Below are 19,635 nucleotides of genomic sequence, written 5' to 3'. Positions count from 1 at the left end.
AATGACTTTGTTTTGACCAAATGTTAATGATTTTGTTCTTTGTTTTAAACTGATGCAAACAACCTTTTGTTCTGTCTGGACTACCTGTGGCATAAAAACCCCACAAGAAAGTTGGAGCCCAGGTATCAGATATGTATATCTTCAGCCTAATAAAGAAAGTCTGGCAGGGGACTACAAAGACACTTGCAACCCTTGTAAGTTTCTATATAAGTTCTAATGTAAAATTGCTCTTTGGGATTCCATAAAGAAAGCCTGTGTTGCTGCTGGGTCCCCGGTGATGTATACATCTCCTTAATAAACTTTCTCACTCTTTCTGACTTGGAGTATGTTTCTTTGGCTTGACTGCTCCAGGGCATGGACCCTAATCAGGTAACACAGTAATGTCTTTGTTGGGGAATTTATATTCAACTACTGAGTGGGTGAAGCACAGAGACCAAATTGGCAATAATGGTAGATAATGGGGCAAATTGTGGCAAAAAGAGATCGTTGCTGTGTGCTGTGGAGTTGATTCTGATTCATAAGCAACCCTACATGACATAGTAGAGCTGCCCCATAGGGCTTTCTAGACTGTAAAATTTGCAGGAGCAGATCATCAGGTCTTTTCTCCAGCAGAGTGGCTGGTAGGTTTGAACCGCCAATCTTTGGGTTAGCAACTGAATGTTTAATCATTGTGCCACCAGGGCTCCTTAAAAATAGATTTGCCCTGTTGTATTTCATATACAAAAACTAAAGTACTTCATAATAGAAATATTATGGAAAATTATATGTAATTAAAAACGAACTGAATATTTAAAATATAATTGAAGAACAGGTTACTATGGATTATACTGGTAAATTTTCTTATAAAATGAAAAACTGCTTATCAATTTTTCTTCCTATAAATTTAGATATTCATATATTAGGTTTTCTTAGTGAGTAAATCTATATAAGACCTTAAAACATTTCTATGAGCTATGTGATGTCACTAAAAAACTAAGTAGAGGTCACAAATCAAGTTAATGACAAAATCAAGACTAAAACCCAGATAAGTCATTCCTGAATGTAGAAACACAGTCATTGTTTTATTGCTGTTTATGAAGCTGAAATAAAAAAAATGATACATTTAGGAAAACATGGGAAATTTGATCTTTTCAAAAAATGTGGCATACACTGTAGATTCAAGAAGGTTTTATGCTGCTATTTTGTGAGGACAACTCAATTAGCTACTAGAACAGTAAGTGCTAAACCTAATTAAATAACTTGCCTGTAGTCACATAGCTAGTAAATACCAGACACACTCATAGGTCTGATTTTAAAACTACAGCTTTTGCTCTTTTTAGTCCCAGTCATGGAGCTGTACTACTGTTATAATGGTGGTTCAAGAACCTAAAACCCAGAAAGAACACCCATCTCTCTGATGAGTGGAACCAGGGAAAGAGACTCTTACTAAGAACTGGGGTGGAAGGAATCTGTTATTTTTTCTGCATCTTTCTTTTTTCTCTTTGGCTCCAAGGTGGCCCCAGTTGTGAAGAATTGCACAATAGCATGGAGGTGGTGGTGGAAGGGGCTATTAGCCAGGAGAAACCTCTTCTAGCCAGAGGAACTGGGAAGAGAGGCCCTTGGAAGCCACAGAGTGTGAGGAAATTCTTGGAGAGAAGTGAGCTGGAGAATGAATTGACACAAGTCTCAGGCTCATTTCTGAGCTGTACGTGCGTGTAACAAACTAGAGAAGCATAAAAAAAAAAAAAAAAAAAGAGAAGCATAGGACACTATATATTCCACTGCTCCAGTCTCAGACTGACTCCTGAATGGTGAATGTCCTAGGCAGATCCAAACAGTGCAGCAAAGGCTGAACTACCACTCACAAAAAGTGAGACAAGACTTGTGGTCTAAACCTAGCCAGATTGACTGGCTGTTAAAAAGACAAAGAAATTTAACGTTCTATACTCGACGGCACTGGGTTGGGTACTGGGTACACAGTATTTTAAAGGACCCAGAGTCTAACAATACTCAAGCTGTCCAGGATACAGTCCAAAATTACTTGACATACAAGAACCAGGAAAATCTGACCAATTCTCATGGTAACAGACAATTAACAGATGTCAACTGCAAGGTGAAACAGATATTAGAATTGCCAGAAAAATAACTTTAAGCAGTTATTATAACCATCCTCAATGACATAAAGGTCAACACTTTTGAAATCAACGCAAATATAGAAGTACTCAGCAGAGAAATAGAAGCTATAAAAAAATATGAAATGGAAATTTTACAGCTGAAAAATAGTATATCTGAAATTTAAAAAACCCACTGGATAGGCTCAAAAGCAGCATAGAAGTGAAAGCGGAAAAAAGTAAACATGGAGTAGATCAATAGAAACAATCTGACGAAAAGAGAGAGAGAAAAAAAAAAGGTGAAGAAAATAATCACTGCCTTGGGAACCTATGAGACAATCTCAAAAGTTCTAACACTCATGCCACAGGAGTCCCAAAAGGAGAGGAGAAAGATTGGTGCAGAAAAACTATCTGAAAAAATAATGGCTGAAAATATTCCAAATTCGGTGAAAGACATAAATTTAGATTCCAGAAGTTCAGTGGACCCTGAAATGATACACTCAAAGAAAGCAATGCCCAAATACATCATGATCAAATCACTGAAATCAAAGATTAAAAAGAACTTCAGTGCTGCCAGAGAAAAACAACACATACACATAAAAGAAGATCAATTCAAATGACTGTGAAGCCAGGAGACAGTTGAACAGCAGTTTTAAAATGAAAGTAAAAAAAATCACCTTTTTCTGAAAGAAAAGTATGGTCAACTCAGAATTCTATATCTAGTGAAAATATTTTTCAGGAATGAAGATGAGAAAAAGATATTTCCAGATGAAGAAAAGACAACAGATTTTTTTTTTTTTTATCCAGCAGAACTGCTCTTAAAAACTAGAGCTCTTAATCAGTAACAGCACACAACAGCGATAAACACTTACTATGAATCAGGTATGGTTTTAAGCACTTACTGGACTTACTCATTTAATTCAAGGAGGTTGGTATTGTTAATATCCTCATTATACAGATGAGAAAACCAAAACAAAAAAGAGGTTAATTAGCTAGTAAGTGGTTGAGCCAGAAGAGAACCCATGCAGTCTGGCTTTAGAAACTGTGCTCTTCAACTTTCTTTACATCACCTTTCAACTTAGAGAACCCTCGATGAGATGGAATGACACAATAACCACAACAGTGGACTCAAACATACCAATGGTCATGAAGATGGCACGCCACCGGGCAACATCTCCTTCTGGTATAGATAAAGTCGCATGAGTTGGTACCGACTTGGAGGCAACTAACAACAAGAACCTCTCAACTTGTTGAAAACAACTGGAGGACATTAAGTTAATTGAGTAGATAAAAACCACTTGAAAAATTAGATTTACTAATTAAAAAATTATTTTTTATTAAATGCTGCTCTCTAGGCATAAAAATAGGGATGCGAGGCACCAATTTGATACATTACTTCACCTGGAAACAAATTATGAACAGTAAGTATAACAATAAACTTTTTTGAGTATTTACTACGTGCCATAAGTTGTTCTGGTAGCTGAGGATGTAAAAATGAATAATATAAAGCTCCTGTTCTTAAGGATATTCTACAAAATATGTTAGACAGAAGAGTAAATAGCTAATTGTACTATAGCAAGCCGTGCTATAACAGAAGCATGTAAACAGCCCAAAAAACACACTGGATAGAAAGTTGTAGAAAGGAAGAGCTGATCTAATTATGTCAGTTAAAATAATAATCATAAGAATAATAAAGGGTTTGAGAAACACATAAAATTAGAATTTAGGGAAATACTCCACAGTTCCTTTTTCTGTAACTAAGGTAGACTACTGTATTTTTATGCAAATAAAGCGTGCCTTCTACTTTTGTTTGCCAACCGCACCCCCCCCCCCAGGTATTTTTGTTAAGTGCCACTATGCCAAGTTTTTTTACTTGTTGCTGTAAAAAAGTTAGCATATTGGGCTTACAAAAATACCTCACAAGGGAAGGGAGTGGTTGGCAAACAAACATAGAAGGTGTGCACGATTTGCATAAAAATACAGTACTATCTTTGCTTCAAAATTGTAAATAAACTCTCCAGTCAAATCAGTAATAAACAGAAAGAAAAGCTAGAAAAAGCTACTAGGATGCTGTGCATAAATTTTAATTTTCGAAGTCTTCAACATAAAGATTATGGGCTTATGCCAAAGTACTTAGAATCAGCTCCTGCAGATGAATTTTTTATTCACTCGGCAGTCCACTGCCCAGTAATTATGGGGATACAGAAGGCAGATGATGATTTAATCTAGAAAAACTTTCCAATAAAGCAGAAAGTGATATTCTAAACTGTATCAAGAAAGCTATATTCAGTTTAAAGGATTATCTTACACAGTTACAAAGAACAAATTTTCCAGGTATACTATGGGGTTTTTAGGGTAGGGACCGTATCTTATTTTTCTTTCTATTCCTAATATCCCTAATGGAGCCTGGCAAACATATTATTATATTTGCTGAATTAAATTTTTATTATAAAAGAATAAGAGATGAAGTTTAATTCTCTCTTGCCTATATTCTTTGTATACCAGAAAGAGAGTTCTTGTAGGTTCAAAAACCTACTCAATTTCATAGCAAAAATGGGATCAAATGTGACCCTTGACCTTGTAGGTATAGGTAACATGTAAGGGTTTAAAAAAGAACAGCACACAGGGATCAATTTAAGTTCTTTAAAGGCTGGCATGAACTTTTAAATTTAAAATCTCTCATGCTACTTTAATTCTATTTTTTCTCTTACTAAAATTAAATGTTATAATATAGTACATGTGACAGCAAAGAGAATACTAATGAGCCATTCACATTCTTCTGTAGCTGTGGTTCAAGTGCCTGCCATTAATGGGATATAAACTTAGTCTAAGTAATAGAAAGAACATTATGACTGATATTCCATACAACTAAATGGATTTATTTTTATTTTCATATTGCACACAGGATACATAAATGATTATAAATAATGACTGTGAAACACTGCAATTATGAAGTTATGAATTTCTAGGTTGTTTCTGAAGTCAACTGCCTTGCAGTCAATGGTCATCAAATCAAGAGATTCTAAGTTGACACTTCTGTCTTTAACTCAGATGATGTATGTTGTCCTCATTTAAGGACCTGTAATTCTAAGAGCTGCTAAAATAAATAAAGTATCAGATTGAGGATAGATGTGTCAACAAAGACATAGTTTTAAATACACTATTTAATAATTTAAATATAGTAAGTTGCCAATAGTTTAAAGATCATCAATATGAATTTAGCTTTTTTTCATGATCACACATCAATACGCCTATTTACAAATTGGGACAAAAATTCCTAACTTGTAGCATAAGTTATTTTAATAAACTCTGCTGTTTAATATTATTAAATTCGTATTTAGTGACATTAATGAATATCAATCGATAATTACAAATAATCACAAAAAAGTACAATTTTACATATCAATAAACTAGACTCTTCTCTGGGTTAGAACTGACAACTTTTAGCAGTAGTATAATATTCTCTAAAAGTTTAGGATGTAATATAGTAGGAAAAAAAAAGTATTTGAAGGAAGATGTGGCCATGATCTAGTCAGACAAGCTACTAAGACTCTTAAGTCTGTGGAAAAAACGGGGCAAACATATGTACTGCGATGAAAGTTTCTTAGGTTTGTCAATCTATTGCAGTGATTAGTGGCATGGAATTAATTCTCTTTGCAACATGTGGGTGACTTTCTTACCTAGAGAGCATGCCCAGAGGTGTAACATTAAGTGATCCCATCAGCATTGCCAGGGCCATCCCTGGAGCTTCCCGCTCTATTACTTCTTTTGTGGCCTGTAATTAAAGATTAAATAGCAGACTGAGTGAAATTAGCCGAACAGAAGGAAGGTAGACTAGTAAAATTTATTTAAAAATAATTATAAACCATGTTTTCTGTAAACCATCCTTTCTAGGCCCCCAAACATTTACCTTTATTTATCTTTAGGACCACTGAATAAAAGCAGAGGACCAGGAAAACTTTTACATTAGCAATTCTTTCTCATTTCCTACAGTTCAGAAGTATTTCATAGGAATCTCATCTTGCCTAACAGCCTAAATTAAAAAAAAAAAATCATGCCTCAGATTGCTATAATAGCTCAAGAGATTTTCAGAACACTAAAAATCTAGATATTTTTCTTTGCCTATTATTGTTGAAATAGTTTGTCCCTGAAAACCTGAGATCATCTTATATCCCTCCTAACCCTGTGATTTTATGACATGATTAATAGAAATTCAAGAAATTATCAAGTTAACTTTCTCCATGGACTGGCCAGAAGAAAAACTCTAGATTTACTATCTCCTATACCTTTTTATTTTTTTTTTTATACCTTTTTATACCTTTAATATAAATTAATTACATGGTTTTCTTAAAAAGAAGTAAGAAAGTGATCAGCTTTAATAATATACTAGGGATTTTAGGATATGGTATTCTTAAGATGTGTTGTTAAGCCTGCAATGAGCTATTGAAGGAGGGAGGAAAATTTCAATTTCTAATGACGAAAATGACTTTTAGATTAAAAGTTGAGAGTGAAACAGATTCCGTTTCCAGTCTTCTGTTTCCATAAATGAAGGAGGTTACAATAATTGGGAGGAATACAGAAAAAAATCTTGCAAAATAAAGTATTCTAGTAAATTAGAAGGACGAAAATTAAATATGGGAAAATACAGAAAAGGTTGGTATTTCAATATTAGAAGTAGACTTATAGTTTCAAATAAGATCGCAGCTTTGCGCAAAATTTAGGTTGAGGACTTGACAAATTAAAATTCATCAAGTGTATATACATTTTTATATTAGATGTTAACTGATGTTATAAACAACCTTCTAAGATGCATAAAAATTAATCCCTCATAATTATATAGACTACAAGATTATTAGAACTGATGTGAACTACTAGTCCCCTGAATTTCAGTATAATGTAATATTTAATAATGGCAGAAATTTCAAAGGAAGTTTAATATGACTATAATGCCCCCGGGAATTCAATATAATCTGCTTTAAAAATAGGGGGCCTATAGGCAGCAGAAAAGGAAACTATTTAATTCCTAAATTTGGGAGCGAATTACTTTCATATAAGTGTATAGCTAAAAAATGGCTAGCTAGAACCTCTTCCTTACTTTCCAGATTTAATCCATCTGGTATGATTTCGAGGTCTTCTGAGAAGAAACATGGAGATATCCAGATAATAAATTGTTTTATTGAGGTTTACAACTTCTAAGGGATCTTAAGCCTTGATGGCTCAGTGGTTAAGAGCTCAGCTGCTAATCAAAAGGATGGCAGTTTGAATCCACCAGCTGCTCCTTGGAAACCCTATGGGGGCAGTTCCACTCTGCCCTATAGGTCGTTTTAAGACACCTTAAAATCTTAAAGCCCTAAAGATCAAGCAAGGGGATATTACTAACAATCTTAAAAGAGCTCTTTGAATAGGGTTAATATTTACTTCATCACCTGCTTGAAAGTCACATAAGCAATGGCTAACATTCAATCAGTCTGGGGAGCCATGTAGAGATGATAATGCAATCCAAAATATAGTGGCCCACTTTATTTAAGGACAAATGAGTGAAATATGAACAAATAGCTGAGAGGGAGTTTCTCATTTAAATAGATACTTGAAAGCACAACATTCATCCACTGATACAACAAATATTTATTAAGCATCTTAAGAACCTACTGGGTACTAAGTGGAGCCTTGGTGACTCGGTAGTTAAAAGCTACGGCTACTAACCAAAAGGTTGGCAGTTCGAATTCACCAATTGCTCCTTGGAAGCCCTACAGGACAGCTCTACTCTGCCCTATGGGGCTGCTATGAGTCGGAATTGACTTTACGGCAATGGGTTTTTTAATGGGTTTAAGTAATAAGCAGGAGTGTCTAGGTGGTACAAATGGTTAACGTGCTCAGCTGTTAACTGAAAGGCTGGAGGTTGGAGTCCACCCAGAGGTACTCAGAAGAAAGCCCTAGTGATTTACTTCTAAAAAATCAGCCACTGAAAACTTATTGAGCGCAGTTCTACTTTGACACACATGGGGTCACCATGAGTTGGAAATGTCTCAATGCCAACTGATGTGTAGTAAGTATTATTCTAGGCATTAGGGATGCAGTAGTGAATTAAATAAACTTCTAAGAGTATATAAACTCACTGTCACCTAATACATGTAGCACTCAATTCACAACTTATATATGGGGAGAATTGCCTAAAAGAGTTGCAGTTCATTAATTTTTCTAGATCCTCTAAAGTACATCATTGGATTTGGTCAGACCACTGACTACCTAGAATGCCTTATTTTCACCTTTCATATAATTCTTTCATTAAACTTTGTTTTTGGATAGATTAAAACAGCTCAGTGAAACTCATATTTACATTAAGGAAGTCTTTGAGGCTATTGTTCACCACATTACACCGTGGTCCTCTTTAGTAGGACCTGTAGGAGAAATTCCTCTCAGATCTTATGATTAGGAATGGGTACTCTTCTGTGCTACTAGTTTGTTTTTAAATTACGATGCTTGTAAATCAAGTTATCCTTGAGAACACAGACAAATTTGTGAGTTCTTTTTAGTAGGCTTATTTTTCTTTGCCCTGCTTTGTATATTTAACTTTAAAAAAATTCTGTTGTGTTTTATGTATTTGGGTAAGCTATATTAAATATTTTATATAATAAAATATAATTTTATATATTTATATAAAATATATACTTACACAGAAACCCTGGTGGCATATATTAATATATATTAAAATACATGAATGAATGAATGAATGTATATATTCTTTAAACAGGGTTTCGAATTTTTTTCAAACATAATTCATGGAGTGCAGTTTTCTTTCTGGAAGATTTTCTACAGAATTTGGGCCTATAGACATAAAAAACCAAAACCAAACCCAGTGCCGTTGAGTTGATTCCGACTCATAGCGACCCTATAGGACAGGGTAGAACTGCCCTATAGAGTTCCCAAGGAGCGCCTGGCGGATTCAAATTGCCGACCCTTTGGTTAGCAGCCACAGCACTTAACCGATAGGCCACCAGGGTTTCCAAATAAATCTTATATATCTCAGACCATAAAAGGAAAACATATATTATGGTATTATAGTGATGTCACTGAAAGGGTTCTTCTTTATAGTGGTTAGTTGTGGAGGGAGTCAAACTCTCTATAGGACTAGACTCAAGTCAACCTTTTCAATACAGTTCTCCTAAATAATGCACAAACATAATTTCTGTCATATCTATATCAAATACATCATCTCAATAAAACACTAGAACCCTTCTTTTTTTTTAAATTTTCTCTTCCTCTTAAGCTGTTTGGTGTAGCAGAAAGATCACAAGCTTTGAAATCAGGCAATGACACTACAGAGTTAAGGTCCACGAAAGTAGGGAGTGGATCTGTTGCAGCACATAGCAAAGTGTCCAAAACATCACATGTGCTCAATAAATATTTGTTGAATAAAAGAATGAATGAATGAATGAATGAGCCAATCTGTTTAAATCCTGTCTTTATCACTTAGTAGCTCTGTGAATTAGATCAAAATATTTAACCTCTTTGAACTTCAGTTTATTTATAAATAAAATAGACAATAATAGCGGTTCAAATCCACCAGGCGCTCCCTGGAAACCGTATGGGGCAGTTCTACTCTGTCCTAGAGGGTTGCTATGAGTCGGAATCGACTCGATGGCAATGGGTTTGGTTTTTTATACCTTATATGAGGGCTATGAGAATGAAATGATATAAATAAATCATCTAGCACAGAGTAGATGTTCAATACATGTCAATTCTCTCTATACCTCTACTTTCCAATTCTCCTGAAATCTTTGCAGTTTTGATCATACCAGGCAAAGAACAGGAACAGTACAACAATTCAGAAATCAAACCTAGAAACAGTGGTTGAGAACCAAAGATGAGAGGAAAGAGGACTGAGAGCAAGAGCTCAAATCTAAGAACGTTGGGAGGTGGGTGGCAGGAAACAGAATACTGAAACAGTGGAGTCTAAATTAAGGAGAAAGCAGCCAAAGGGAGTGAGGATTGGAAGACGGACATGAAAGTAAGAGGTGGATGCAAAGATCTGTAAGCCATAAATAGGGACGCACAACTAGAAGGCAAAGAACAAGGGAAAAAAACTTAATTTAGAATAAACAAAAGAAAGATCCCTATCTAAATTATTAGAAAATCCAAAGAATAATTTTAAGAAATATAGCTTTATCGCTTTTAATTACATATACTAGTACAATATAGATAAATAAAGGTTATTTGTGTCTGAAAATGAGGAGGTAACAAGTATTCATTATAATGCCATTCATTATCAGTGGCAAAAAGGATGCTATTAAAAGTTTGAAACCATTTTTTGGGGGGGCTAGCTTAAAGTTCTGCTTCCAACTTTCTTATACGTTATTGATTTGAATATCAAATCCTTTTTTTCCTTGAGAGATAGTAGAAACTCATATTCCTACTTCAGATATAACTTTTTCTGAATTAGTAGGTTCCAAAACAACAAGGTTTAATTGGACTTAGCTATTCTCTTTAAGATATTTAACTTTTAAGTACGAAAGCTGCTACCTCCTATAGAAAATCACATTTTGTGATCTTTTTGTTTTAACCTTGACACTTTGACTATAACACTACATTCAGAAAGATGCTTCAAAGATGGCTCAAGTTTCAAAGAGTGTCAAAAACAATGATTATTTAGCTCAAAGAACTCATCCATGAAATTCGACTCTATTCTTTAACTTCATAGGAAAAACTGCTTTAAGAAAAACTTATTGCTAACAGGCAATGATGTTTAAATATGCATGGGATGTAAAATAACTAAATTTAAATGTGCAAACATTCCTTATACCCATGGGCCTTTTTGTGAGAAAACACTGTAGTGGTCTTACGAATCACAGTTCTGTTCTGACACACATGGAGTCACCTTGAGTCAGAACAGATTTGACAGTACCTGAAGAGTGCTTTTATTTATTTTTATAGATATACTTTTATTAAAAGAGCAGAAGAATTTGTATGTTAATACTTACATACCTGTTACTTAATTGGGCCAATTAATAAAATTTCTTCCTAAAGATTAATGCAGTAACATCTGCTGATTAAATCATCTTAAATAACAAAGATTCTCTTTGAAACACCAGTTAATGGATACTGTTGATTTTGTTAAACTATCAAGGTGGGGGAAACCCTGGTAGCACAGTAGTTAAGTGCTATGGCTGCTAACCAAAAAGTCAGCAGTTTGAATCCGCCAGGCGCTCCTTGGAAACTCTATGGGGCAGTTCTACTCTGTCCTATAGGGTCGCTATGAGTCGGAATCAACTCGACGGCACTGGGTTTGGTTTAGTTTTTGGTATCAAGGTGGGAAGCATCCCTGGGTGATGCACTTCAGAAGATAGGCCTGCTTCTGGAAAATCTGCCATTAGAAACCCTATCCAGCTCAGTTCTACTCTGATACATCTAGGGTCACCATGAGATGAAACTGACTTGGCGGCAACCAGTTGTTTGTTGGTTGATCAAGGTCGGATATGGTTAGAGCAGTGACTGGCAAACTTCAGAGTGCATTAGAATTTCCTACAGGCCTTGTTAAAACATATATTGCTGAGTCCTATCCCTAGAGATTCTGATTCAGAAGGCTGCGTGGGGTCTCAGAAATCTGCATTTTTAGCAAGTTTCTGGGTGATGCTTTTGATAGATGGAAAGAATGAAACAGATTAATGATAATTTGTACTACTTGGTCTAATCATCATAATCACCTTATCTTCAACTCTGTAAAGTAGATTAAAATAAATGTGAGGATCTTCAATCAAAATAGAATATAGACCTAGGGAGGAGATAAAGTAGGTAAAAATAGGCAGTTTAATGGCAGTTAATTAAATTTTCCTGACTCTACCCATCAAAAGGCAAACATTTAATTTTATTTACATTTTTAAAAATGGCTATAATAAATCAACAATTTAGAGGCTGCCCCTATAAGTTTCCTAGGGTACGAAGGAGCTATTATTTTTACATAAACATATACTTATTTTTCCTCAAGACTAAATATGGTGGATAAAGTTTATGTAAATGACAATCTCCCAGGGACGTCTCAGGAGTACTAGGTATAAATCTATTACTTTCTTCCCTCATTTAATAAACAGAGCAGAATGGAAGTATGAGTGTAAGGGCAGCATTGAATTTACTCTAATTAACTAAAACATGCATTTTCAGATTTTGTTACCTTTATAGTAGTTGCAAAACATTTCTTAAACAATCATAATACAACAGTGTATCAAAATAGGGTGATAAAGTGATTAAAGACTAGTGCTACTAAGATGGAGAAGATGTAACCAAAGAATCAAGGTAGCATTGACTTTGCAGATAACATCTTATTATTAATGTATATATTCTCCTTGAGGTTTTAACCTTCTTAAATATCTGTATCTTCTACTGCTGAAGACGCAGTAGAGGAGATACTCCATTTTGTTCTTGAGTTCAAGTTGTACAATATTTAAAAAAATCTGGTTGTGATGAGTGGGAAAAGGAGATGGTATAATTGCAGGGAGAAAGCAAGACAGAAAGAATAAAATTTAAATACTGTGGGCAATTTCATCTTTCACTCCATTCAATGAACACATACTTTACAGTGAGCATGTGATGGGAAGTTAAGATTCTGCTGTTTCCACAGTTCATCTCAGTTCCCTCAAGCTTCACTGAGTTAATATATCATTGTGCTAGGTAAAGTTCTAGTGTTTAAAGACAATTACTTGTTGTATAACATGGCTCGGAAACCAAACCAATCAATTTATCTGGCTCAACATAAGGATTTATTTAGACCCTAACCCTTGTTCAGTAACCAACTCCAGTTTACAGCAGTTAATACTCCTTAGCATTACAACTTTTCCTTTTCCCTACTGAGTTATTTTCACATTACTTTCCTTCTTTAAGTATTAATTTGATAATCAAATTATCAAACCCAAAACCAAGAAACTCAAATGAGCAAAGAGTTTTATACATGACATTTTTACAAAAATGCTTATCTTCAGTTTCTACTTACATACATACTACTACTTTACATCCCATTCTAGGGAAAGATGACATGATAGTGATATTTCTATGGATTACAAGCATTTTTATATCTGTAATATATATTTATTAATTTTTGGTATTACATTCTCCCTAATGGTAGGGTATTGGCTACATATTTAAAAAATGTTATTTTAATTCCTGTTCCTCAAAAGTTGGAATGTAGATATGGGAAAAAAAATTTTGTTTCTCAAGTCTGCAGAATGATAATCTGATTTGGACTTACACTGAAAGACTGCTATGTGATCAGCGAACTGGTGAACATACTACCCAGCCTCTTTGCTTACGCTGAAAGACTGCTATGTGATCAGCGAACTGGTGAACATACTACCCAGCCTCTTTGCTCCAGCCATTTTTAACTAATGTGGTTTGCAGTGTATAAGAGAGGTGGAAACATAATGGTTGCTCTAAAAAAAAAAATCTATACATTAGTTTTCTACTACATTAATGATCACATAATTACTTGGCTTACTTAAAGCAATGCAAGATTTTAATATTCATGTAATAATACTACTTTTGGCTGTGCTTAAATATCTTAATTAGGAATAAAACTCCTACTTAGAGCTTATGAGCACTATTCGCAAATGGCTTGTTGCCAACTGATTTTAGAAAGTATAAAACTTTGCTCTTTTGCCCTGAGGTGTGATAATTTTCACTGGTGGCTTCTTAAGAACACATTCATGTTAGAAGCACGTAATTATCACATCTTAAGTTCCCTTTCTGCAAAACTGGGTTCTCACCAAAACAGGCACATGTGACAGTGAGAGGAAGAGGAGAGAGGTAAGGTAAATGAAGTGGAGTGACTGGGAGAACTGCTCAGAAGAGAGAAAAATAAAAAAGTAGCCCCTTTCTATTTCAATTATTATTATAAGGTGTTGCATTTTGCTATCTCATATCACCCTCAGTAGTTTTAAAACTGGGGTCAACTGGGAAAGAGGAAAATGAGTACAGTATTTCCTAAAAACAAAAAAATTCAGTATTCCCATTTTGTTACGATAAGCTTAACTAAATAGAAGTTCCAAGAGTTAAGTGTGAGAGACAAACGTATGCACACACATTTATTTGGATACCATGGCACTTAACAACAACATGGCATGCTGTAGTCTGAATTAAATAACTTGTTCTCTACAGACATGCTTATCTAAAGATTGATTTTAAAGCAACTAACTTCTCTCTTTAGGATTAGGCTTTTTATTTCTCATCTATAACCTAATAACCTAACAGCCAGGCATTATTCACATATTAAACGAATACCAGCTTTTGCTCTTATTCTTTCTGACATCTCTCTCTGTTTTCCATTTGTAGAAAGAGGATAATGACAGCTGCTACCTTCCTTACATGACTAGAATGATAACAGTATAAAGAATTTTTAGTTAACTAAAAGAATGTCACAATATTTATAATGCAAAGTATGACAATGTTATATGTCATATTAACTTATATTGCACTGAGAAAGTTCTTATTTCTCTTATTCACCACTGAAGAGCCAAACATGAATACTTAGCTACAGAATTCGATAACAGAAGAAATACTTATATCTAAAGTTTTAATTTGTGATGCCTTTCTTATAAAACATCTACGGATATTTTCTATTTAAATAGTTAACATGTTTACATAATACAGGGAGACACATTTTACTACTTCTCTTTTTCCAAGTGAAGAAATAGAGGCACCAATATATTCTATGACAAGTTCAAAGTCGGAGTAAATCAATAGAGAACTCCAGAAGGGAACTCAGGCTTAGATTCCAATTCTGAATTTAATTCATTAATCTAATATTACATGTTCTCAGCTTAGAAGGGATCATATCTATTTAGACACAGGAAGGATATTTCTATCATTCTGCTTAAATATGATAGAACATATAAAACGCTCAGCATTATCTCTAAGACATAGCAAGTACTCAACAAATGCTGGGTACTATCATTTGTATTAGGGAGCCCTAGTGGTGCAGTGGTTAAGTGGTTGGCCACTAACCAAAAGGTATTCAGTTTGAATCCACCAGCCCCTCCACAGAAGAAAGATGTGGCAGACTGCTTCGATAAAGATTACAACTGTGGAAACCCTATGGGGCAGTTCTAGTGTCCTACAGGGTTGCTATGAGTTAGAATCAACTTGATGGTAAAAGGTATTATTTGCATTAAAGCATAAATCTAAAGTCATCTATGTCAGAGACGTTACTGTTATGGAGTGATGTCAAAGCAACTGTGAAAACTGAATAGTTCTTATCAGCAGCACTGTAGAATAGAACGCACGAGGAGGTCTGTTTTTGAATGTGTATGAATAGTTACCAGAAGATGTCTGAAGAATGCATCATGTCCGCAACAGTCTTGAAAACTTATTGCAGATTTACCAAGACAGTAATTTTGCAGACACCAGTTACCAGGAGTACAGCTTTGGATATTACCATAAAAACCTTCAGAGAACTGGATAGGGAAAGGGTTGTAAAAAGTTTGAAAATATCTTGTTAAGAAAAAAAAAAAAAAACAACACCTCCTGGATTTAAGGTTTTTCTTGAATTCAATGGAAAACAGCAATGTAATTATGTACCTAAGCAAAGACGATAACATATAAGCAAGCATCCATAACTACGTGTGGTAAATACATTGCTTAAGTTGGTAAACAAAATAAGTTTATACCATTTTTGAAATTTCTGTAATGATCAGACATTAAATTTTACAGCAGTAAAAACAACAGCACCCTATGCCTTTTTTTCTTGTCAGGATGGGAATAAGACTCAGGATGGTTTAAAGGGGGCAAAAGAAAGGGGCATTGTTCCACTCTGCTGCTCATACTGATCAGAATATTCATTTTTTATCAACCATCATTATACTTCATAGTAGAAAAACCTACTCTGTAAGTCTCTACAAATGTAAAAATGGATAAAAAAGTGAGTTACAACGTAGAAGAAACACAAAAAAGAAAACATTATTTATTAAATAAAATAGATATAAGTTAGATGAACAAAACTTTCATTTTTAATATATTGGGAGAGAAATCCTTAAACAAAAGACCTAAAAAAATCAGAGGCCAATTTTTTTTTAACTGTTTGAAAAAGAGGCTCAGTTATCCTTTGTCACTGGAAGAAGAAAAACCACTGGAATGTAAAAAAGAACACAAATTATTTTTAAAAATTAGAGTTTTTTTTTTTAATTTCGCAAATAAAGACTTTTTTTTGGTCAGTATATACACTCTAATTTGAAAGCTTAAGGAAATATTTTATTCTGTAATTATGAGATTCTTCCAAGGAATCAAAATTTACATGTATGTGTGCATGTTTTGGGCATGGAATTTGGAACTAATATCTCAGAATCAGGATCTGTAATTTAAGCTCTAAATAGCCAGACACCTTCATAACATCTAGACCATGGCATACAGAATCAGGTAGCTCACTACATAAACAAGGCCAACAAGTGGCACAAAGTTTGCACCCAACTGCTAACCCTGGTGACATAGTGGTTAAGTGCTACGGCTGCTAGCCAAGAGGGTGGCAGTTCAAATCTGCCAGGCGCTCCTTGGAAACTCTATTGGGCAGTTCTACTCTGTCCTATAGGGTTGCTATGACTTGGAATCGACTCAAAGGCAGCAGTTTTTTTTTTTTTTTTCCTAACCTAAAGGTTACCATTTTAAACCCACCCAGTGGCCAGTGGCACTAGGGAGTGGGCAGGAAGAAGTTGGTTGTACTTTCTGTTACTGAACAAATCCTGTCATCTGCTCAGAACGCAGAATAGATGGAAATGACCATCCCATTAACACACATACGCACAGACATACATGTTACACAGAGGCTGCTCGTTATAACATTTATTCCTTCAAAATTGCCTTGCTGTTCATTCTAACCCAATGACATGCTCTAGAAATTGTATCTCTAAGATTGGCTCAGGATATGCAAGAGCCAAACCAAATTCAAGAATTAACCCGTTTCAGGTTTATAAAACTAACCTGAAAGATTTTGTATGCAGGTAGTACTATTTTATTTTAATTACGAACAGATGTTAACTCCGGTCATCTCTTCTATTTATCTTCACATAATAAAAATTAAGTGTCCAGAGAAGAGAGTGCCACAGTAGAACAATAAGTGGGGTAGATGGACATTTTGCTCAAGCACTGAAATAGGAAAGGCAGGGTTCTTCTATACCCAACTAGATTTGCCTCTAGGGAAAGGATAGCAAAGAAAGAAATGGGTGGGGACGTGCAAGGCAGCAACACTAGATTCTGTTATGTCCTGGTGTCCCTGAGAAGCTTTCTTTCTTTCTTTTTTTTTTTTTAATTAACACAAGGTGCCCAGAAGCTATTAGCCTTTTTGTGATTTTCTCAGAATAATTTCAAATGCCACAACTTTTGCAAATTCTTTATTTTTTAAAACTCTCTATACTGCAAAACGAGGGATCCATAGAAGGGACAATTTTCCTAATCTTTTTGTCTTTGTCCGTCAGCAGCACTGACAAGAAAACATCAAAGAGAAACAACAGCTGTCTAAACTTGGAAGAAAAAAGAAAAAAAAAAATTTTGATATTATGACATAGTATTCATTTACAGCATCTCAAAATAAGTCTGGTCTAAATCAATCAGGGCAGATGCAATTCTATTCTTAAAGTTATTTATAAAAATAGAGAAAAAACCTGAACTGTTCTTGTGTCATTGTTTGAGAAATGTAGATTAGGAAGCTAAATTAATACTAATTAATAGAAACCTAAAAACATTAACCTGCTAAAAGCAATAAAGATCATTTAAAGCAAGGGACAAAAGATGATATGACATTTTCATAATTGAAAAATAACCTTTGAATTACCTAGTAGGTAACTCAGAGCAATATGAGACAGTATAATGCTTTGAATCTAAAATGATATATTCTGAGTATAAACCTATACAGATAAAATGGCATTACTTTTGTTTAAAATATGACAATAACACTAGGCTAAGAAAGGAGTGACATAGTAGGACTATTCTATGAACTGCTTTCAAGATTTTTTTAAAGTTTTTCAATTAAATGGTTAGCAAAATTATTACAAGTGAGAAGCAAAACTATTATATGTGAAAAGAAAAACTTTAAGGAGGCATGTAACATATATGTAAATTAGAAAGCACAATGATAAATGAACCCCTATGTACTCATTTCCTTATCCTATTCCACTGCCCTCCAAAGGACTAACTGTCCTCAATTTTATCATTTTCTTTTATTATAAAAATTATTTTATTAAATACATATTTATGACTAAACAATATGCTGTTCAGTTTCGGTTATTTTTGAGTTTTATAAAAATAGTATCATGCCAGATGTAACCTTCTGGGGTTGACTTTTATCACTCAATATTATTTTTTTTAAAATATATTTTATTTTACATTCTCTGCTGAATATTCTGTTGTGTGAATATTTCACAGTTAATTATTATTAATACCTTATCCAATATTTTTTCTTATAAGTATAAAATGGTATCTCATTGTGATCTTACCTAGCAATTGTTTAATTTTTAATGAGGTTAAGCATCTTTTCATATGTGTATTGGTCACACTTACTTCCTCCATAGTGAAATGTTTGTTAACGTCTTCTGCTCAACTGGATTGTTTATCTTATTACTGATTTGTAGACTTTCTTTATATGTCCTGAACGTGATTCCATTATCAGTTACATGTGTCACAAATACTATCTCCAGTTTGTGGCTTGTCTTTTCTCTTTTTATGTTTTTTTTTTTTATGAATAGAAGTTCTTAATTTTAAGATAATAAAATTTATCAATCTATTATTATTTTTTTTTTTTATTATTTTATGGTACCAGGTTTAGTTTAAAAATTTTTTCCCTTCCCCCAAGTCACAATAATATTCTCCTACATTTTCTTTTTAAATTTTGTTTATCACAGTGAAGAATTTTTCCATTGGTAATTATTTTCATCCATGGTGTAAGGTAGGGGTCTAATTTCTTCTCTTTTTTCAATATGGGTAAACAATTGCCCTAGTACATTTATTGAATAGACCCTTCTTCTCCACTGAACTGCAATGCCTCTATGTAAAATATCAAAATTGTGTATGTGAGTGTGTTACTGGCCTTTTAATCTGTTCCGTTAGTCAAAGCTGTCTCTCTCAATCTCTGCCTTTACCACATTGTTTTAATTACAGCTTGATAATTAAGTGTTGATATCTGTTTAGCAAGTCTCTCCCACCTTCTGGAATTTTTTATCTTTGGTCGTTTATGCTTCCATATTTTGGTTTGTTAAATACCATGAAAAACACTGTTGGTCTGAGATGGGACTATGCTGAATCTATTTGGGTGAACTGATATCTTTATAGAATGGAACCTTCCTATCCATGAACATGGACTACCTCTCCAATTATTCAGGTTGTCTTTAATGTTTTAAATAAAGTTTCTGCACACATTTCTCAGACTTCCTTTGTTAGATTTATTCCTAGGTACCTTATGGTTTTTGTTACTACTATAAGATGTTTAAAACTTAGGTTTGCTGCTGATGTAAGGAAATAAAACTGATATTTATTAACTGTTTTCCTAGCACAACCTTGCTAAGCCCTAATTCTAAAACTA

At 34.1% G+C, this 19,635-nt stretch overlaps 1 protein-coding gene across 6 annotated transcripts in view; it reads right to left on the bottom strand.

Moving 5' to 3' along the window:
* The window catches only part of GPHN (gephyrin), a 570,865-nt gene that overhangs the window by 255,588 nt on the left and 295,642 nt on the right, over window positions 1-19,635 (bottom strand). For all 6 annotated transcript variants that reach the window (XM_064292607.1, XM_064292612.1, XM_064292608.1 and 3 more), the window contains exon 5: window positions 5,771-5,865. In XM_064292607.1, the coding sequence (XP_064148677.1) occupies window positions 5,771-5,865 (95 nt within the window). The remainder of the gene's footprint in view (window positions 1-5,770; window positions 5,866-19,635) is intronic.

The sequence above is a fragment of the Loxodonta africana genome, chromosome 10 (genome assembly GCF_030014295.1).
Source record: "Loxodonta africana isolate mLoxAfr1 chromosome 10, mLoxAfr1.hap2, whole genome shotgun sequence".
Lineage (NCBI taxonomy): Eukaryota > Metazoa > Chordata > Mammalia > Proboscidea > Elephantidae > Loxodonta > Loxodonta africana.
The sequence above is the reverse complement of the archived record's forward strand: the minus strand, read 5'-3'. Positions and strand labels throughout refer to the sequence as shown.